Source organism: Haliaeetus albicilla, chromosome 4 (assembly GCF_947461875.1).
Source record: "Haliaeetus albicilla chromosome 4, bHalAlb1.1, whole genome shotgun sequence".
NCBI classification, from domain to species: Eukaryota; Metazoa; Chordata; class Aves; order Accipitriformes; family Accipitridae; genus Haliaeetus; species Haliaeetus albicilla.
In genome coordinates, this window is record NC_091486.1 from 27,774,109 (window position 1) to 27,797,105 (window position 22,997).

General features: G+C 41.4%; 1 protein-coding gene across 3 annotated transcripts in view; it reads left to right on the forward strand.

Annotated features, from left to right (window-relative positions):
* Positions 1 to 22,997, forward strand: part of UBE2E3 (ubiquitin conjugating enzyme E2 E3) — a 58,896-nt gene that overhangs the window by 20,366 nt on the left and 15,533 nt on the right. Inside the window, exon 1 of one of the 3 annotated variants that reach the window (XM_009927046.2) lies at positions 17,727 to 17,867. The exons of the other annotated variants lie outside the window; for them this stretch is intronic. Within the exon in view, the coding sequence (XP_009925348.1) occupies positions 17,830 to 17,867 (38 nt within the window). The 5' untranslated portion in view covers positions 17,727 to 17,829. Of the gene's footprint in view, positions 1 to 17,726; positions 17,868 to 22,997 lie in introns of those variants that run through there. 3 annotated transcript variants of the gene reach the window in all.

The following is a 22,997-nucleotide window of genomic DNA, read 5'->3' on the forward strand; positions in this document are numbered from 1 at the left end:
ATCTCGGTTACTCACTTTCGTTTTCTGCCTGGCACAGTTTTATTCACAGTCCTTGAATGTTCTCATACTGCAAAACTAATTATGTTTGTTTGTTTGTTTCTTGTCCTAAAACAGTTTTCAATCATGTTTTCCCTTAATGTGTATGAAAATTTACTTTTTTGATGACATTTAATTCCATGAGAGCTCTTTTCATAACTGGCTGTTCACAGTCAGGCCAGAATACAAATTCCATGAAAAAATTCTTTTTTTAACTGAGATTTCGTAGGATATTTGAGCAAGGGCATGTGTATGAGCTATTTTAATTAACTGGGACTTACTTCTGTTCATTCCTCTTTTGTTTCTACCTTTTTGATTACCGCCTTTCTGCTTTGTGGCCCTGAGTCAGAAAAAGCACACCATACCTTTCTCACCTTTTTCAGGAAAACTTGTGTGTGTGTGTGTGTGTGTGTTTAAACACTTTTCTGAAGGGAGTGTGAATTAGTCCTGTTCCAGCTGCCACTAAACATCACCTGGCAAAGCCTATGGAATAATATGCCTGTGTGTCTGCTGCAGTATTGGGGACCAAAAAAAAAAAAAAAGACTATGCTTCTTTAATATATTTCACTATTATAATAGCCATTTATACATGCAATAGTATGACATTTTCAGATAAAGATCAACTCATTTATTCTTGCAATTGTGCCCTTATGGTCCTTTTAATTTGGGGGTCAGAAAAATTCATATCATGATTTCATTTTTCTTTTTGGAACTGCATAACAGCTATCCTCAGCAGTCTGCTGTTCCTCAGACAAAAATAACATATTTGATGCATCTCCTGAGGAAGCAGCCAAAAGTACATGTTCTGACCTCGTCTTTAAGCTTTTTCATTTCCTTTACTGATACTTAATGAAGTTACTATCACAGCCATTAAAGATAATTTTGTAAAAGTAGATTATGTAATTATTACAATTTCTTGTACTGTTTTTAGTACGAAGTCAAGTATTGATGCTGATTCTTCATTTTCACCTAGTATGGCAATGCCAGTTTGCTCTGGTTGTTAGATATGAAGTGTGTGTTGGGCGTCTGAGTTTGAGGTGGGATAGGAGTTTGTTTTGGGGAAATCTGCATGTTTTAGAGCACCTTGTTATTTTTATTTGAATTAAGAAATTGGGTTAAATCAAAGGGACCCCTTCTTAATGTCTCTGTATTTTCCCCTTTTCCTGTGATGCTCAGTGCAGGGGATCATTTCCAAAAGTTTTGCTGGTATCACTGGACTCTGTTCTGGTTCATTGGTATTGACATTATGAAAAGCTGTGCAACTCTCTTCCTGATATCATTGGTGCTAGTGGGCCTAAAAGTGGATTGTTACAATTTTTTCAAGCTCTCTTGGTACACTGCAACTTTTGGTTAGGGCAGGTACACATCTTTATCTGAATACGTCTTTAATGTGGTTAAATTTAGAATAAGATTAGGAAGTAAACTCTTCATAGGGATTTTCCTATTACAGAGCCTAAATTTAGCTTCTCTTTTATATAAGTGTAATTTTAGATTATGAAGTACCTACACTTTGTGGGAGGTTAGTGAATGAATGGACTAGGGGCTGACAATATATATGGGCTTTCAAGTCATTTACTCAAGAAGGAAATGCAATTGATGTCAGCATGTTAATTTGATGGAGTGCATTTATAGGTGGCTTTATGTAGCTGTTGGGTGTTAACTTAAAACCGTGTCTTCATTTGGTACATTTGCTCGTTTGTTGTGTCCTTAGGTTATTTAACAAAACATGCATTGAAACACCAGAAAAGCTGCTGGACTTTGTCTTCCAAACAGCTATTGCTGTCAGTGTTAAGGTTCTTCATGTCTTAAACAAAACAGTCATTTTTCTTTACAGCAAAAGTGTGATTCTGAAGAGTTATTGACTCTTCATGTATTATTATATTTTTTTTATTTTAAAGCTAAATTATATAGATTGGGGCTTTTCCAGGTGTTGGTAGTCAAATCGAGTGCACTGTAATTTCTGTAGATAAGAATGCTACTGTATAAAATCCTTATTAATATAAAAAATATGCAGAGAAACAATTCAAGACAGTGCCACACACTGCTCAGGTTCCCATTGTTTCTAGTACTGACAGCCTTTGTGAGCTTCACACATGTATTTTTGTATCTGGTTGTATATAACTGCTTACAGTGGTGCAGTGCATTAAACAAGGTTGGCTTTGCACCACTGAATTGTAATCAGTCCGATCACATTATTACTCCTAAATCTTGGTTCGCTGTAAGCACACTATAGATGCTCCCTGTTTAGTGCTCAGGAACTCTTTCCTTGGAAATTGTGTGCCTTTTTAATGTGTCATGGCTCAATTATCACATTCGGTTTTGGCTGCCAAAATAGCTATATATATTGTCTAGCAAGTGACAGCCTGGGCCTTTATCTCTTCCTGGCTGTTTGCCAGCTGTTTAATTGCAGCCCTGTGTTTGCTGTGTGTCACATCTTATGGTGGTCTATTATACCCAGCTAAAACAATATTTTGAAAATGTTTCAAATGTAAACTAATTCTGTGAGACTTTACATCCTGTTATTTACATGATCTGCTGAGGATGTAATGTAGGTCATTTCATTTTTTCCCCCACAAATACGAACATTTGTATGTCCGATCATCTCATGAATTTCCAGGGCAGAGAGAAGACAAGATGGTATGCAAAAATGCTATCTCGTCCCCTTGGGAGATGTAATTAAAGCTGTACACTTTCATGTAATTTTTAATCTGTAGTTTCCGAGGCATTTTTAAAGCCAAATATTCTCTTTGTTCTGCCCTTTAGAAAAGAGCAAGCATACAGAAACTGAGCTGAGATCTCCAATGGGAGTAGCAAAGCCTATGGGCCATATTTCTGCTCAAACAGATACTTTGGGTGAAGACGATGTTGAGTTTTGAGTGAATGGTAACTTAGAGAGGCAGAGAACGATGCAGGCGCTGTACGCAGCACGTTCGGTTTGGCAGCCACTGCTTTCCGTCAGGAAAGACTTAAGGCTCATGTTACTTATGGCAGAGCTGAACTACTGATTTGTGTCCTACAGCCCCGCACCACCTGGGGGATGGAGCCACGCGGCGTGAAACCAGGGTATTAGAGGGCTAAGCACTCCACAGTGCTTAAGTGTGTGGGGAATGCTTGGACTAAGTATGAGTCCAGTTTTCCCTGCTCCTATTTGTACAGCTATTAATCTCTTGCTCACTCTCTCTCTGAAGAGCATATGTCTTGGGGAGTTTCAGCTACTGGGTGAGATTCCTATCTGGTGCAAACTGCTTTAGCCTTGAAAGCAATGAATGTACATTAGCTACCATTCTTGGCTATGTAGATTTTTTTGGTGGAAACTTTGCTTTTCCACTGCTTAAAGAAGAAATCGGGATTTGACCTATTGCTTGTTTAATAAGAAGAGTAACTGTTTAACAGGAAAGACATGATAAAAGTCTTGGGAAACAGCTTTTCAATTTTAGGACAGAGGAACACAGAGCAGAAGAGAGCTTAAGAATGATCCCATTTTTTGTGCAAAACACCAGATTTATAATTAAGTAGTATGTGTTGGCTGTTTAAAAGGGAAAGAAAAAGATACCCTGTAGGCAGGATTAGATCTACAGAATTTTTTCTTCTTAATTGGAGGGGAAAAGATCCCATCTAGCTAAAGCCATCTAGCATACTGGAAGAGGTTTGATATTAAAATGGGCTTTTTTAAAAGGAAGTAAAATTGTTAGAGTACTCTTAAACCTGCTTTCTGAAAAGTGTAATACTGTGTGTGAGTAATATACTCAAGCATGTGCACGCGTGTTTTTTCTGGTTAATCTGCTAGAAAAGTTCTGGTGAATAACCCCTACACACACCTTTTTCAGAGACTGATGTGTTAAAGTAGGGTTACAAAGTGAGTATTAAAAGATATTTAGGAAAGAGTTGTGCATATATGGTGCAGCTCAAGTGTGAGTGGTTGTGGCAGTTCTGCTGTGCTGTCATTGTGTGTCTTTTCAGGAAAAGCATCAAAACAGTTGCTAGCATCACTTTGTTGTAGCAGGATCTACATAATTCCAGTAGTTTACAATGTGACCAGTCTATCTAGTCCCCAAAAAAGGCCATGGTTGAGTTTCTGCTTGACTAAACTCCTCCCTGTTTCGTTAAGCTTTCATGTAAGTGCTGTACTTAGTATATTTTGCATGTGAATTTCTTATATATATCAAATCATGTTACTTTCTGGTGAGCCTGAAGACATCATTGACTAAGTTTTGTAGTATACAGGTAAGGTGGGTGCTGAAAGGAAGCCTGACAGAAATCCTTACTGTGTATGTGTAGCCAGGTTTGATAAGGCAGGTATGCATGCGTGCCATTGACATGGAGACTTTAGGCAGCCCCCGACGTAGATGTTTACATGATTTGTGAAGAAGTTGTTATTTCTAAATAGTAGTTACAACACTCAGTTATAGATACCATCTTGTCGAAAACGATTGCTTACGTGTTAGACATCTTCATTGCAAAATAATGGTGGCCTTGGGGAAGTGTTTCTTTATCATTCAAGGTCTCCAGGTAGCCCTGGGAGTTAGATACAAGGAAGTGAAATCCGAGCAAGACTTACACAAAGCCCAGTGCTGGCAAAGCAATGATGCCACTTACTCATCACAGCTGAACATTCAGTATCTGCTTGACAAAGATTATACGAAGGGGGACAAGATCAGGACAGGTCACAGGAATGCACAGCCCCTACGCTGCTACAGGCTGTTGAAGCCCTGAATGTTGAAGTAATGAAATAGTCATCAAACGCAGAAAACTGGGGGAGAGCAGGGTGTGCAGCAGAGCAGGGTGAGAGCAGGTTACTGTGCTGTAGTTACTGTGGTACTATTGAAAGGTGCAATATAGTGCAGCCAAAATGCAGAACTGTCATGAGCCCGTGGTCTTTGGGGTGAGCGTGAACCAGCTGCAGTACTGGTGCTTGAAAGTTTTGCTTGGCTGTCCATGCACTGGGCTCTGCTTCCTCTTGTGAGTCCCATTTCACGTGCTTCCTTTATTCTCAGTTTCTGACTTTTTGCATCTTGTCCCTCCCTCTCCCACCTTCATAGGTGTCAAGTGAAAATGATTGGGGCTGAACACTGCCTTTTTTCAGTGGAATATTTGTTGTATATTTGTAGTTACTTTATTTGGGGGTTCCAAAAAAAAAAAAGAAAAAATGACACATCCTCTCCAGGAACATGCAGCATGTTCAGGGTTAAAGCAGGCCATGAAAAGGGACACTTCCCTTTCTTGTCAAATTGGCTTTGGTTTCTTAGATCCATCACGCTGGAATGCAGCCCCGAAACGCCAATTTTCTTGTAAGGAGGAAGCAGAGCCAATTGATTTAAACTTCTAGTTGCGTCTGCTGGCAATTTCCACCAGAAGCTAATTACAGCTAGCAGCTACTGCCAGCAGATGACTGAGTGAGTGGTTCCACCTCTTAAAGAAGAGAGTTTGAACCTGCACAGAGTTTCTTTTCCCTTGAGATTGTAAGGCTGGGGTAGCATTTTTCAAGCAGGTATTTTACACCTCCAACAGAAATCTTCAAAAATTAGGTAAATTATTTTATCATACAAGTACTATCTGTAGCTATTCCCAAAACTGGAAGGTAATTTATTGGGCTTTGCACTGTATCCCTGTATCATTTCAAGACTACATGGTGTGCATGTTTAAATTCTGATGTGATTAACCCAACTCGCTGTCTGTGTTGTCAGTTCTGTGAATAATGTTAGGGTAAATAAAATGGTTCAGACGTTTTTGCTATATTAATGCTGTAGGTTTGAAAATGCTCATAGCTACTGAAAATTTCGCACCTCCTGAAACTGTACTTCCACTAACAAGAATTTTGCAAGAGTAAACCTTTTTAATAAAGAAAGGATGGAGCATGGATTTTTTTCAACTAGCATCACTAGATGGCGTTGCTTAGTAGTCTAACAGTCTGAAAATAGCTGAAATTAATATAAATCGATAGAGTAATTCAAAAATATTTAAATCTTTCAGTGTGTATGTCTTAGGGTTTTTTTTTTTCCTTTTAAATCATGCTTCTAATTGTTCAAGAGAGGGTGTCTCATTTAAGTATTACTTCTGCGTGTATAGCTCATAGGCAAGCAGTCTGCTGTAGTTTCTACTGTGGTTCTGCTGTCTTCCTTGGCTTGCTTGAAAACTCCTTGAAGTCACTTGCTGAGGGACTGAGGCTCAGCCAGACCCCATGCTGCTGTTTCATGCATGGTTCTCTCTATACACAATTAGCCTCTTTTAATTGTATGCTGAAATATTAGCAGAAGGACTGCTTGGAGGATGCTAGATCAGACAACAACAAAAGGCGTGCTAGTAGTACTTTATGGAAAGCTCCTGGGATGGCATATTTTTCTGAAGTATGATGTCCACTGTTATTATAGGCAATGTGAAATCAACTGAAGTGTTGTTTGGGGTTTTTATTCTGTTTGTTTATTTTGTGTTTTAGACACTGTGCATTTTTTTTTCTGGCTGGTTTCCTCTGTTTTGTTAGTAGTCAGTCATGCTCCTGGCTACAGCAGTGGCATGACCCCCCCGTGCCTGCATGTGGGGCATGATCATGCCTGCACACTGTTCTCTGGCATGCTTTTTCCCAGGCAAGGCAAGAGAAAACCTGCCTTTCGTGTCAGCAGCGTATTTAGCTGAAAGCAGAAAGACATCAGGTAGGTGGGTTTATTCAGGGAGGATGGTAAGAAGAAATGATGAACCCAAGCAGCTTTTGTTCAGTGCTTTCAGTTCAACTCCTTCATCTGCCTCTTCTAAAATGTCAGTGTGAATTTGGCATAACCTACTCCCTTTTCTTGGTTCACCAGCACTTTTAATTTAAAAGATCTCCTGCCTAAAATTATAGTGATTTTAAAATTCTTTCTTAACCCATTGCAGATGTCTTTATCAGTCTACTAAAAACTAAAGAATTGTTGTTGGCAGGAATTGGTATAACTCACTTGTTTGTTTTTGTAGTTTAAATAATGGTTCTTGTTAATGTCAATCAATTTGCCTGAAATTCTACATTTAGATGTAGTGAGTGTGCACACCTCTGGTTGCTCTAACACTTGTATTTACAAAAGAATATTTTTAAAGTTTTTATAGTAGAGTTTTTGGATAGTTGTAGGAAAATGTTGCTGATTTACATTAACAGCTTGGACACCTATAAAGCAGTATCAGATTTTGCAAAAGAATGAGAAATAAAAAAGCCAAATTAAAGACACCGACAAACAGTAAGCATGTACCAGAACGTATTTTGATGACAGAAGGTCACCAAAGTTACTGTTTACTTAAGAGATTTGAAACTAGGTGCTAGACCTTATTTGAACAACTTTCTGAACACCACTGCAGTGTATTTCTGTAGGTTAATGTAGTTTTTTGTGAAGCCTCACTTTAGAGAAGTGGCAGATAAGAACTGGGGGGAGAGCAAGGTTGTTTGAGAACTGTGGCACAATGCTTAAGAGCCTCCTCTTGTGTGCCGGGGGAGCGGTGTAAGAATACCATGACAGAAAAACCCTTAATCCATATGTTTTTAAGTCAGAATGAATGGGAGTAGCTATGAAGTAATCAAATCACTTATGAGCTAATTTTTCATCACTTTATACAGGGTAATTGATAATAAAGGTACAAAATTTGGCACAAAAGAGCACTGGTGGGAGAGGTCTACATTCATTTAAACACCCCGGTCAAGTACTGAAGCATGTGCTTATCTCCTGTTGAAGTCAGTGGGTTTTAAGCACGTGCAGAAATGCTTTCCTGAGCTGGGTCCAAGGGGAGGCAGTAAGTTAAGCGGGGCCAAACGCAGAAGGAAAAGGGGAAAGCAGTGGTGACTGCGAGTTGGAAATAGCTGTTGAGTTCTGTTATTTTACGGGGGGAATGCTCTACCTATAGCTGCGCAACGCACTGCTAATATTTTTAACAGATCTCAAAGCCTCATGTTCAAAGATGTCTGATCCACCAGAGGCTCCGCATGGGGTTTAGCCCAGTGTCAGGTCAGTGCATTTGGAAACCATAGCCTTTGGTGCCTGAGCAGGGTGAGGAGAGAGAAAGTGGGGGAAGTGGAACCTGCCCGCTGTCCCCTCGCCTTTGCCAGATTTCTTGTGGCCGTTTCAGGAATATTCCATTCAAAGGAATAATATTTCTGCCACACCTCCATCCCAGTACACTCGCTGTCTGCAAGCAGCAAGAGGTGGAATGTGAAGCCAGTAGTTGTCAGGATCTGCTCACTACATTGCTCTTAGGAAGGACTCTGTTTCATGACCGTAAAATCGAAGTACGCATTCAGTGCCAGTTTTTTTGGCTAATTTTTACATGAGGGCTGAATACTCTTCTAATCCTGTTTATTTGGGGGCATTCAGCACATAATACTAAATGTGCTTGATTTTTTTTTTTATTTGCAGGTCACCTTTTAATGGAGCTGTAAAAGTAAGTGTAAACTGCACCTTCTTTTGTCATCAGTAAGTGCTGAAGCGCATAATGCTCAGGGCAGGAGTGTCTCCGGGCTCACATGTGGGAGAAGGGTGGGCAACCCCTAGTGCTACCCAGTAAGAGGGTTGAAAGGTAACATGGGCTCTTGTTCATTTGCACTGTCTGTTTGTACAGGCCTCCTCAACATTGCAAATACGTCCTTTGGTTTTTTTTCTTGGGGAGCTTGTCAGGGGACCCTGTTGTGCTAATCCTAACACAAACACATTCAGAAGGACAGTTTTTGCTCTGTAGAGTTTACCTGCTGTAGCTAATGGTTCTCCCACTTGGTTGAAAAAGAGAGCTGGATGGCTTGCCTTGATGACCTCCAGGTCAGACATAATTAGGAAATAGAGCTCAGGCTGTTACCCTGCATAGGGAGGTAGCACTTACCCCTTTCAGGGTGTCTTACAGAGGATCTTGGTCCTTGGTAGAAGTCAATTGAGTACATTTTCCACACGATGCAGGCAATTCCTGTGGTCCCTATCTATGGTGAAGAAAGTGTGATCTGGATGCACTTTGCACATATGCCAGAAATGCAGGTGTAAGCCAGATGAAGCAGTCATAGATCTCAAACCCTCTTTTTCCCTGCCTGATTTGCAGCTGTTGAATTTGTTAGCAGTGCACATTGATGGGCAATGACCCAAATAAGGGGGAGCAGTATCCTGCAAAGGCTTTGGGCTGTAAGCTGGGTGGGTGGTGGGATAAAAAGTCAGATCTGGAGTCAGAATGTCTTTCTGAGCTGTCCTCTTCTGTTGCAAGAGCAGCTTATAACCCTTAGCAACTGCTGCTGCAGATTCTCCTCATTCACTCCCTTCCTTGGCAGCTCCTGTTTGAACAGGAGATGTCTGCATATCCATGGTGATGGGAGGAGGTGAGCCTCAGGGTGCTTCACTCCAGAAGATCGGTCCCTTTCAGGCACCAGGCAGGAATGGGCAGTGTCTGGAGGTGGCTGCCCAGCTGCCAGTGCTCTGTGTGTCTGTCTGCCTGTCCGTGGTAGAGATGCTGGGCCTGGGTGCTGAGCAGCACTATTCCTCTAGCAAGTGTATGATCACTGAAATTGGGATTACGTTCTCATCTTCAAAAGAAACTTTGTGTTTATTTTAAGTCACAACTTTTTGGAAAAAAACCCAACTGTTTAACCATGGTGTTTCCAGGAGGGTGGGAAAAATGCCAAATGGAAGCAAATGTAGTTTTTAGTGGTTGTGAGAAGCAGGTTTGAGGATCTGTGTTACAAGTGGCTGCCATCACTGCAGAAGTTGTTTTCCTCTGTGCAGAGCTGAGCTCCCAATGTAATGTCAGCATTGCAGGAGATCATCTACAGTAGATCTGATGTCTCACTGCAATGCCAGGCATGTGAATTTCTCCATTTGCTTTGAATCAGTTGCAATAAAAAAATACCCTTCTGCTTGCCCTCAGCACCTGAAACACAACTTTATGAGATTGCGGCTGATTTCATCCCGCTTCTGTTGTTTCAGAGCAAAACAGCTTGAATGACATTTGTTGGGTCAGTTCTCTGAACATGGAACAAAGTTGCGTTAAGTGCTGGAAGCTGGGAGCTCAGAAAGGACTCAGCCCTTGTGCGGGCAGACTGTGGTGAGGGGCATCGTGGCATCAGCGAGCTCTTACGTGGAGTCGTGTGCGTATTTAGAAAGTGTACACCAGGCTTGCAGGCAGTGGGCAGCTGCCGGAGGGTCTGTCTTGATTTGCTGTCTCCTCTGGGAGCTGCTCTCCATGTGAACTGGGGTGTGTGGCTGCCACCATTAGGAAACGCTGAGTGGGGCTGAGGCAGCGGTGGCGGCAAGCTCCCCTTCCCATGCTGCTGGGAGGGTGGCAAGAAGCGTGAAGCGCCGGTGAGCTGCCAGGCCTGACAATACACGCTGCAGAGACTGCCAGAAGGCAGAGCTTCATAGAGGGCTGAATACTGTAAGGGAAAACCAGCTGGCCCGACTTCATCTCGAAGGATGCCTGCTTGGTATGAAAACATCACGGGATCCTGCAAGGAGCTGTGTGAATACACCAGAGACCAACATAACTAAGGCAAGATGGCTGGTGCCCCTGAGAGAGACCACCTCCATGTCCTGCACTTGTTTGAAGGCAACAGGAACAGCCTGGTGTGGGAAGACTGACAGAGCGTTTCTCAGGAGAAGCTCTTCCCTTGCCTCGTACCTTCTAGTGCTCCAGGAAAACGGCAATACTGAAGTAAAAAGAAAAATGGGGTTTTTTTCATAAAAACAAAGTGTTAGAAAAAACCAGAACGTTTGACTGGGTCTTGCTGGGAGGAAAGAGTCATGATTTGTGCAGGGACAGCGTGGTTCCTGTGGGACTTTTTGTGTGTAGGGCTGCATAATGAGGCTTGTGCAAGATGCTCTCCTCTGCCTGTCCCCCAGCTTGGAGGCACTGTGGCGTAGCTTTATTTTTTCAGACACTGTGTGAATCAACTCGGGAGCGGGAGGTTGAAGCAGCAAGACAGCTGTTATCCTCTCCTTGGAGACGGGGAAGTATCAGCATGCCACCAGACCTGCTTATATTACATGTACTAAACACACTCGGTTCCTTTCTTCTGTCTGTTTTCATCAAAAGGTTAGAGCACAGGCTGAAAAAGGAGGGACTTGGAAGGGCAGGGCCCCCTGCCTAATTATGCATTAGGCACCTCATAATAAACAAATGAGCTGGAGGCTGTCTCCTAAGTGGTCTAATTCCTGTTGCACAAACCCACAAAGGAGTAGTGGTGTTCAGTTCCTGCTTTCTCTTGATGTTCACGGGTACTCCAGTTCTGAGCACCTTCTCTGCCTGGAAGCCTGCTCTCTGGCCAGGGAGACTCTCTCACCCTGTTGGATGTGAGACAAGGAGGGGGAGGATTGCTGTTTCCAGGGAAAGTACATCTCCTTGGCAGTAAGCGTTTACCTGCGAGAGCCAGGAACAAGCTTGGGTGCCTGCCAGCCCATTCCAAAGCTGTGATTTGGCAAACGTGGGGCAGTAGGAGGGAGGGCACCCAGCAAGAGTGTGGAGAAGCACACCTAAGAGACCGTTTTGTCCAGCTGTGTCCCCTGGGAGTACCTTGGGCTAGCTGGGGCCCAAGCACTTCTTTTCACCTGCTAACCATGCTACAAGAGCAGCAGTCTACTGCAGAAGGGAAGAGCGGATTTGCAGCCTTCTCCCTGTTTGGTCCTGGCAAGATGTGTGCTTTCAGGAGTGAGCTTGGAGAAATGCTTCCTTAGCAGTAGGCTTGACAGCTATTTCAACGGCCAGTCAGGACCAAATGAGCATGCTTTTGCTTCCAGCTTTGTGTGGTGAAAGACAGCCCACCTCTCCAACAGTCTCATCTTCTATGTGTTCTTTCTGCCAGCTTCCACCATGGTACCTCTTTGCCTTGAAACACATCTTGTGATCCTGCTTTTGGCCGGCTGGTGGTAAAAGCAGGCTGGTGCGGGCGGCATGTCTCTCCTCTGCGGTTAGCTGTGATTGCTGGCTCCGTCCGAGAATAGCCTGTGCTTCAACTCGTTTCCTGACCCACTCTCCAGACAACTTGCTTTTCTGCATCATCTCAGGGTTTCTGGGATCTCTCTTATAACCCCTGGCTTTTAGCTGGAGGCTTCAGGATTATTTTTTCTTTTACAGCTTTTCAAATTGTCCAGAGGTACTGCTGGCATTCTTGGCTGGCTTCCAGGTCAGGCATGAAAATGAGCTGAAATCTCCACTCTCTTCCTTTTGTTGCTGGACAGTCAGGTTGTTGCCTGCCTGAAACTCTCGCTTCCCTGGAAAGACCCCGGGGATACAGGCAAAGGGCTGAGCAAGGACCTCTGAGTAAGCAAAACAGGAGACAGAAGTGTCCACCCAGCTAATAATAGTGACAAACATTGTGGGAGAAGCACCGTCTATATTTGTTTGAATTAGGAGGACAAGGAAATGTTGCAAGCTAAGGAGTTTGTGATTGCTTTGTTGATGGAGGATGGACTTCATGAGGCTATTACAGTATTGACTTGAAGAGGATGGATTTGCTAACAGGCTGGGTGATCCTGTCTGGTCTCAGACAAGGGAAAAAAACCAAACAAACAAAAAAAAAAGAGGGAAGTTAAGAAACTAGTGCCAGCTTGTGGCACTGGATGAGTAATCTCAAACAGCCATACTGATACTGTAGCTTTAAAGTTATATAAATATATGAGGGAGAAAAGGAAGATTTCATTCAGTAGACAGGATAGTGGCGGCCAAGAGAATTAGTTTACATTTTTATTAGGCATTCTCATTAAGGGAATGAGAGAGCAGGATTTATACTCTTCCCGTCTCATAAGGCTTATATGGGACGTTTCAGTACTGAGATGCTTAAGCATCTCAAACTAATGAAAAGATCATTGCAGGGCTCTTGAACTGCTTTATAGCTTGTGATAACAGAAAAGATGTGTTTATTTTGGGAAAGATTGTTTAACTGGTAGAGAAATGTGTTCTTGAGCACTGCTAGAGCAATATGCCAGTGGTTGTCACATGCATATGTAACACAGTAGCTGCATCTGTGGATCTAATCTGTTTACCAAGAAACCCAAATAATAAGATTGTAGTTTTTGTCTTTGCTCAAAAGAACAGTAAATTAACCTGAAGAGATTTTGTATCTTACGCTAAGAGATTGTATCTTATTCCAAGAGATTTTGTATCTTATTCAGAGAGATTGTAGAGGTTCTGAGAGGTTTTTCTGTAAAACAAATATTAAATCAGAAGAAATTATAAATCAATTTTTATCTAAAGCACTGGAGGTCTGTTTCATTTTCAGTTTTATTGCCTCTTTTTATGCTGCTTATTAATTCATTAGCTATACTAATTCATTAGCTAGATATAATTGCTAATTATTGTTAATTGTTAAATGTTAATTCTTAATGTTCATTCATTAGCAATACATTAAAGTATTCTTTATGCTTTTACTATACGTTTATAGATAAAAGCACAAGTTGCTGTCTTTCTATGAATTTTGAATTAAGTAAATTAATTCTTACTAGCATTTCTTAGTGTCTACAATATAATATTGTGTTGGTATAAAGCAACTCCATTAACTTCAGTGACATTAGTCAAGCCTCAGACCAGACTAACTGAGAACAGTATTCAAAGGGACTGAGTACACTTGTTCATTTTAATCATGCTTTACATAGCTAATACCAGCAAAATATTTCCTATATCCTATGAAAAGATACAGATTAAAATAGCTTTGCTGAAATCTTTTCTACCTCCTCCATTATATTTGGGGGGAGCATCTATCCAGAAAGCATTTAAATAGAAAAATGTCCTGAGTTTTGGGTCTTCATTGCCTCCCTCTCTGCTGCCCTGTTGCACATTTCTTGGATTTGCAACTAAAAGCCCTTAACAGCTCAAGAGCTAAACCTGCTCATCAGACTGACAAAGGCAGTGGCTAGTTGTGAGAAACCAACTCTTCCCACTAGATCCCCTTGGTTCCCTGAGAGCTAGTCAAAGTTTCTGGTAAATCTGCAGGAAAGGGGAGAATAGAATATCCTCCTGTAATACATTCTGCATGGGGTGTTTCTAAAATTATTCCAGCCAACAGAAACTCTTATCTCTTTAGGAACAGAAGGTAATACTGGGTATTACGCTGATCTCATTCATCATTTTAAGGCTCCTTTTAGTTGACCCCTTGCTGCTGACATTTGTAGCATTTCCCAGACAATAAAACTGAGCTGCTGTCTGACTTTCCATAACCACCGGGAAAGTGGTCCTCTCCTCACCGCTCCTCTCCACCAGTTCCCACAGACCCACCCACCTCATTCACAGTCATGTGAATTCCTCTTCTGAGTTTGGACCTGAGCATGTGGCTTTGGGTTCATTTTTGGACAGGCTTTTGAACGCTGCTCTCCTAAGTGAGAATCAAGATTGCATCCAGCTGCTCCAGACTATTTAAATTTTTCTGAATGTATGTTTGTTCTGGAACAGCCCCACTGAAACGAACAGAGGAGTGGGACGTGCCAAGTGTATCCTTGGCTGCTCTGAACAAATCCCTGCCTGATAACATGTTTCAGTTTGTTGTTCAACAGTGGAGCGAGTTTATTGAAATTTCAATGATCATAATTAGGCTTCAAAAGTTAACGTTGCATCAGCATGCAGAAAAGAAGTTGAATGTTGCCTTGGAGTCAAATTTCAGACTTGGTATTGCTTGTTGCTGTGTGTGTGGTACTTCTGCCAGGACAAAGACATCTGTAACCTCTCCTCCAACAGGTATTCCCATCTAAGACCAGTAACAGGTCTAGTATAAGGCACCTTGTCCATCCTTTTGGTGCAGGACATATGGGGGCAGGCCCCCAGGGCTGAGGGAACAATACTAACCCCTTTCCAGCCAGATTTATCTTTCTTTAAAATCCTATGTGAGCACCTTCATTTGGTTACAATTCCTTGGGATGCCATGGGTCTGCTGACATTGTCTAGTTTACTTCGTCAAATAAGCAAATTACTCCCTACCTCGGAAGAGTTTATTTTTGGTGTTTCTGAGGAAAGTGTGATTAAAAAAAACCAACCACACAGAGTTTGAGGATTTAGTTTTTGGGGGTTGGGTCTTTCTGGTTTGTTGTTGTTGGGTTTTTGTTGTTACAACACCCATGGGATCCATTGAAGTCTGGAGGTGGTGTTTGACTTTGAAAACTCTCAGTTACAGAGTAGGGCACAGCCCAGGCACTGTCCAGCTGGTAAGAGCCCTGAATCAATAAATGCCATATAGATAGCTTTAACTTCTCCTCAGCATTACCTGTCTTAACGCCAGTCGGGGAAATGGATTGATGCTGCACTCAGACGCGAGCTGGCTTGTTTCCAGACTTCATTCATGGAGTCACCACAGACAAGGCCAGCTTATGCCTCCCTCGGCCTCTTGGCATGGCATATATTCCCAGAGCAGAGCAGCCTGGTGGCACAGAGGTGAGTTTCAGGAAAAGCAACTTTAATATTTGTCCATGTTATTTATGTGCACCACGCAATGGCAGACTTTTTCTGCTGCTCTTGCTTCTTACTAGTTGCTTGTTTCTACTGCTGGAGCCTGATCATTCTTGAAGGATTCGGTCATGATTCGGTAGCTGTGAAGAAATCCTTGAGAATGTTTTTGTAGGTTTTAACTGGGTTTTGGGTGCTTTTGCCAATGTGTGTTCTGTGGGTGTTTCTATGCTGCAAGACTGGGATATCCAGCCTCAGGCTGATGAATTTTCTTTGTCTGTCAGGGAGAGCTGGTTTAGGGTTAGACATGCTGCAGCTAGGACCATTTTTTGTCTTCTTCAGTAATACAGATATATTTTGAATCTGGCTCTTCAGCTAAAGTAAAAATAAAGCGTTTGAGAAAACTAAATCCAAAGAAAGCAAATGTTTCAGTTGTTTACAAGTTCCAAATTAAAAAAAAAAAAGGGCAGTTTTATTTATTGAGATAGAGGGAAGATGAGATGATTTCTTTACAGGTGAAAGTCATTCTCACTCTTGGGGGTCTGCAGAATAAATTATTCAATCCTATGTCTTTTTTGCAGATATTTGAGTATTGACATGTATTGTCTCAAGCTCTGATTTAGCTACAAGTTGCAGGAAAGTAACAGCAGTGTCATGTAGCTGAAAGAAAGCAGGAGGCAGGGAAACAAGTCTTTTACTTGACAAGTTTATAAAATGTAATGGTCAGGGGACTGAGAGCAACCAAGCAAGCAAACTCTTAGACTGTTTCACTAAGAATTTACTGTGAAGAAGTGAGAGGGGTTTTTATGCCTTACCATTTTTCGACTTTCTTACAAAAATACGAGGATTCCGAGTGCTAAGCTCAGAAGGAATGCATCTGCTGCTGCTGCTTGGATAACTTTACAAACGCCCAAGTGTAAAACAATTTCAAATCTGAATGTTTATACATACACATTTTTTTATGTTAAGCAGACTTCTTGCAGTATCTCTAAAACGTACAACTGTCCTATACACTACAGTCCCTTTAAATTACTGTTTGTTTTTCAAATTGATGGTGCTGTTTTTGCCTATGTTTTCATACACACTTAATACATCCTGTAAGATTTTCTTTCTTGTATATTTACACCATCTTCATGTTACAACGCTGGCATTAGTTCGATGTTTTTTCTAGAAAAAAAAATGCTATTCTCCAAGACTTTTCCTTTCCTGTCAGGGTTAATAATCATATAACGTGTAATTCACTTTAACAGTGGAACTGTCTTCCTCGTAGTTGTTTCAGAGGATATGTTAGTGGTGAACTTGGCTCAGCACACGAGCCATAGGTGTTCTTAGGTATTTTGGTATTTTTCACTGGCAGGAAGCTGGGTATAGACAATTTGCTCTATAGGTTACAGACACAAAATATTTGTCTTACTAAAAGGTGGTGTCTCTGAAGTTGTGAAAAATTATTTAAGGTAGAGTGTATAGTCAGGTAGTTAAAGGGAACTTCAGGAACTTGTAGGAGAGCTTAGAATTTAGATCGCCATGTGTAACTTCAAATTTAGCATTTCCTAGTTTATGAATATTTAACCAATCTCCTCTAATATTTCCATGTCGTTTTGCTCTTCTATTTCTATTCTTCACTATTGAAATATTTCTAGATTAAAAAGAAAGATTTTTAAAGACAAATAAATGTTGACAGTAGAAATATAAGACTGTTAACATATCAAAGTATTTCAGGTAACTACAGCAGATTTGCATGGATATAGTTGTTTGAAATTAACATGCAAACAGCTAGAGGCCATGTATCATCCTCTTTAGACTTAGTTTATAGTAAAAACATGATAGATTACTTCTATATTATTATGCAACAGGCATAAACCAATTAAGAAGTATTTTACCATGCACAAAGAGGATCATTGCATTCATTTGACTAGAAATCCAGGAAGAAAAAATACTCTAGTCTTCAGTAGTTTCTAGTTGTTATGTGATTATGTCAGGCATGCTCAGAAGAAAAGTTTTACAAACAAAACTTCTCCAGTTTGAATATGTGTCTAAGGTGAATAATTCAATCTGTGTTGGAAACAGCGACAGTGAAAGATACTTAGGTATTGCTGTCTATCTGATGAATATTTTTGGTAGATACGAAGCAGCTAACTATGTAGTTTATAATTAATATTTCTTCCTTGAGTCTGTTAGATTGTCAAGGAAAAAGAATTTTGTCTTCAGGAGATGAACATTATCTTCATTGTAACAAGAGTAACAGTTTGAAGGAGTACTAAGGACTAGTACTAAACCACCTAAACATCTTGTTACTCTCATTCTCTGCACAGCCTATTTCCAAAATTGAAAACGTCCAGCTAGTTCTCCCACATGGAAGATGCCAGGACTGAAAGCTGTTGCTGGCCATCACCTTCCCTTTGCAGCCCATTCAAGGGAAGAGGAAGAAGATCTCTTTAAGACTGGATGGGAGGTGTTCGGCTGAGCCAAACGGAGGGAGAGAGGTAGAGCAAATGTAGGCACATTCTGGGAGAACTGTGGTCGGTCTCTGCTGGCTGAGATTTTAGTGGAAGACATACTTTCCTTACATTTCTGAAGGGAGGTTGAGAAGGCTGTGAATGGAGTGGGAAGGTGTAGAAGAGCTTGAAAATTTGAACTATGAGGAGGCTGGAAACATACTGTCTGCAGAAGTAGTACATTAGTTTTGTGGACCTAACTTGTCAAAATTAATCAAACAGCAAGTAGATGAAGGTGGGGGGAAGTTGGTGTTTGAAAGTTAGGATTTATTTTTTGTTGGATGCTTTCTGATGCCAAATAGACAGCTATGTCTAGTTTATTTGTGCTTGGCATATTGAGTGTACCATGTTGTTTTGAACGTGGCCCTTGTCCGTACCTGCTTCACCTTGTGCCTTGACTCCATCATACACTGCTTGGAGCTGTGGCTAGAGACTGTTCAGAAGCTAAAATCCAGCCTGTGCTTGTTTGTTAGGCAGCACTTTGTTGGGAGTGCCTGGCTTTTAGATGGATTCAAGGTGGAGCTTGACCTTCAGGGCATTGGAGGTTTTCAAGGCCCAGGTATTTGAGAGATGGCTCCCCTCTGCCCCATACCTGCTTTCTGGGGAGGATGCTCGGGTTTCCGAGGTGTGTCCCAATGGCACCCACTTCCCAGAGCCCAGCGAGTTCACCCTTTTCTGTGGTCCACAAAGTTCTCCCCCCATTGGACTGTAGGTCTGGTCAGGATTTGTAACTGCAATATAATTGAGCTGGGCGGATTAGTTTATGACTGTGTAGGCAGTTGATGTTTAAGTGACTAATGTAATTCTTGTTTGTAGGAAGGCTTGGCATAGCCACTTAGTTGATCTGAGAAGCACAGAAATGCTAATCTGCAGAGTATATATAAAGCTTTAAAAATGGAAAGAAGAAAGCTAAGAAGCATCGTCAAGAATGTATCATCATGATATGCTCCACTTCATATTGCTAATTACTGTCTTTATACCTTCAGTGGTTTAGTGCCTTGTATTAAAGGTGGACTGCTGCTTCTTCCATGTCTCAGAGGAGTCAGTGGTTAATGAGGTTGTGCCGGGTGCTGGAGGTCTCTCCAGGGCAGATCTTTAAAGGGAGGTGCCTGCTCCGAAGTGTTTGAGAGGCGCGTGAAAGTGTTGTAGATTGACTGTTTCAGAGCATGTTAGAAGATTTATCTTTTCACAAAGCCACACTTGTAAAACTGCTGTAATAATGACTGAAATTTGTTAACATTTAAAGAAAAGAAGCATTCATAATTGTTTAAGGCATTCAGGATAGCATGGGGAGACAAGTGCCCTGGAGGAAAACAGTGTTAATCTTTTTTTTATCTTTAATACACAAAAACTTAGGGTGGGCTCCTTAGAACTGACAAGAGTGACTGTTCCTATTGACTGCAAGAAAAGCATGTGGAAAAAGTCAGATAGAAATTACTGGCGTCATCACTTCAGCATCGACTCTTAGCAGAATAGTACCAGATTTTGCAGTACTTCCCTTCCTAGAATATACTTCAAACAGTTCATTGCTTTTAGTCTGATTAGAAAAAAACACCGTTGCTGCCTTAGCATTACACTTTTGGCTCCTGTATGGCATATCCACGTGGGCCTCAAGTTCATCATGGTCACGTAGTTCAGGAGCAGCACTGTCCTTCAGGTACTGCAGTTGCACTTCTGTAAGTGGGGGTAACTCTTCTACCCTGTTGTCCTGAATTCTTTGGAATGAATGAGGCCTCTTGCTTCCTTTCTTCCGAAGGCACGAGGGATGTAACGTGGTAGAAAGGTCAAGTCCTCTCTCACTGAGTTTTGCTGCTTGGGAGCTGTGACCATACTGGTGGTGGAGGGATCATGTCATTCTGTGCCTGCGAAAATGGGAGCTTCATGTAACTGTAATTCTCCTGGATAGTAATCCACATGTGAACACAGCCACTAATTCTACGTTTGCCACTTTTCTTTTTAGCGACTGGGGTTTTATAGTTAATACTAGTGTTTACTTGCAACAGCAGCTCAAATTAAGATTGTGATTTAAGTGTCACTTGGTTTGGGGCATAGCTGCTCCTTCTATAGTGGCAGTTCCTATAAACTTGATGTTTCCTGAATGCTTTTGTGAAAATAATCTGCTGAGAACAATATTTTAGGTACTTAAGTTAGTATTTTGGAGGGGGAAAAAGGTGCTACTTGTCGCAGATGGTCTTCAACTACCAAGAAGCACAGTGTATTTTAGGTTTATTATCCAAAATGCATGCATCTAACTACTTTTAATACTGAGTGCTGAAAAAGGTTATTTCTTTTTATACCGCATAATCTGCAGTATCCACAGGGTAGAATCTGTACAAAATAAAAGCAAAAGTACTGCTTCCATTTTTAGTTATGATAGAGTCTTTCCAGAGCAGGTGGCATCCAGCAGCCTGGGTGTTTTGCCTGAGGTGAAAGTTCTTGCTTTTGGCCAAAGGGGTTTAAATAAAGCAACTTTGATGTTAAACAGAACATTCCTGCTATACAACTAGCAAAAAGCTATATGTCACCCATTCCTCTTGGCCCTGGGCATAGGACACATTTCCTAGGGTTCGGAGTCATCTTTCTTTCTATAGCACAGTCAGAGCATGGTCAGGCATTTGGTTTGCAATCGGCTGCACCTATGGAGATGTTACCAGCCTTCTTCTCTGGTGGTTCAAACCCTTCCCAACTCTGCCAGCTGGAGGATTCATGTGAGTGGTGGACTGTATTCCTGCTTCATACTAAATCCATATGGTTACTTGGATGGATCCCACTGAAATAGGTTAGGGAGAACTGACAGTCTCCTGTGTCAGCAGGACTGCAGGAGCAGAAATACTCAACGGACTCACCCTTCACTCTTCATCTTTTTCACTATGTCCCCCAAGAGGAGGCAATTGAAAATCATTTCCCTTCATGTAAATTGTAGACTTGAATGCTCAATGCTGTGCAGAATATCTCTGCATTGCCACTAACAGTTATTCGGAGTAAGATTTTGTGGACAGAACAGTTGCATCCAAGCAAACGTCTGACTCGGTCCACTTCTCTTTTCAGCCCCCTTTAAGATTTTCATTTAAGCTGTCCTCAATAAGCAGAGTACTTGAGTGGCCACGTTTGGCAAAACACATAAGTAATTTACAACTGTTGTTTGTATTCATTTTTGTAGTTCTAAAGTTATTTTAAAGAAACAGCCCAAAGCACTTTTTCCAGAATTAATAAATTTTCACATAAATCTGGAAATGCCTGTACTTCTTTCTGCTCAGATCTCCAGAAAAGTGCATTTAGTTCATTAGTTTCATGCTGAACTGTTAACATTTTAGGTTGTTTTATTAGGAGAGAACAAAGAACTCCTGGCTTGTTGAAAATTTGTTACACAAAAATAAGGATGAAAAGGTTCCAAAAGAGCTGATGTTAAACACTGCAAACTGGATGAAGTTGTACAGACTGGAAAGATTTACAAGACATCTGGTAATTAGCTTCCAACTCCTATGGAGTCCTGCCCTGTGGAAGCCACTGCTGCTTGCACTGGAGGGGGAACAGGAGGGAGATGAAGCGTAACCCTGAAAAGCTAGATCTTTGTGTTCACAAATTATCAGTGGGCTACTGAAGAGTCTTCAGGTACCTCCTTGGAAAACTACCTCCTACAGAGAAAATGCCCGGCATCTCTCCCTTTGCAGAGTTGTCTCCTCTGCTGGCATTTGCTTGGTGCGGTGGGGGAGGGGGAACAAGCTATCAAAGAGCTGTTTATGACTCTCCCCGCCTGAGCCAATCTGCCAGTCTACCCCACACCAGCTTGCTGCGCTCCCCGGGGACTGCACGGCAGCTGGGAGTTGCTGGAGTGCGACCGGCTGAAGTTGCCTCCCTCTGCCTGGCCCAAAAGGGTGGTGATGCTTGGGACTGCTCTTAGAGCTGGGCACCTGGTGAGTAACCTTCTCCAGGGAGGTACAGCAGCATGCTCCGGTGCAAGGGACCCAGAGCCAGGCCACAGAGTTTGATCTTTTCGTTATTATTATCGTCATTATTGTTGTTGTTGTTATTATTACTGCTACTACTACTGTTATTTTCCATCACTATTTTTTAAATTTCAGTAAGGAAGATTTAAACAAGAAAGAAAACTTTCCATTTGGATTTGTTTTGTAAGTTGTCTCTTGGGAGCACCTATCCACACCCTGGTTATAGGATAAGATGTGTTTGTGCGGTTTCTGAAGTTCAGGTGTATGAACCTTCAAGCATTGAATGGGAATTGCTGAGAACTGGCGCTTTTGTTACTTGTCAGAGACTTGGGAGACTTTGCTTCTGTACTCCATTATGTCCCTTACCTATACAGTCACTTTTAGCAAGTCATTGCCCTGTCACATTTATTATTCTGTCTGTAAAACAGAATGTTGGTCTTGTCTTAGCTGCAGTAAAAATGTTTAAGATCAAAATGATATATTCGCTACTTCTTTACTTTTTTTTTTTGTTACAAATATTTAATCATCTAAACATCAGTGATCAATCCCAGCAGGCTAACTACTAGTAAAAATGTTTATCCTTTCAGCTCTGAATCTGTTAAGTACAATGAGCAGGCAGCCTGTCTTAAGTTAATTTTTCTAGCAGTGCTGTACTTTAAAATTAGGCATATGCAGCAAAGAAAGAGCTTAATTGAGATTAGTTATCAGAAAGAATATTATTTTTCCTAGATTGCAAATGTAAGCAAATGTGTGGTTAATGGCATTCACTAAATTATAACTGACTGAGAATATGAAGGAAGTTGAGTTATGTATGAATATATAATATTAGGACATGTTGGAAGGGACTATACTGAATTGGTATATAACCTGATGAATTTTGCAATAGTAGTCATTAAGCATATTATTTCCACTGATAAAGCATGCTTGTAGTCTCAAATAAAACCCGTACACAGTCTGAGCCTTTTCTTCTTGAGATTACAGCCATTCTGTGTCCATGTTGTAGCGGTATCTAATTCCTGAATGCAGTGCAACTGTTGCTGCAACCTGATCTATTGGAAAGAAGGATTAGCGCACAGAGGAGGTCAGTGCTGTCCATGTGCTTTTGCTTTGCCTGAGGTCTGAGTTGCTGTATCCTACTGCAGGCAGTAAACTGCCACTTTCCTAACAGCTG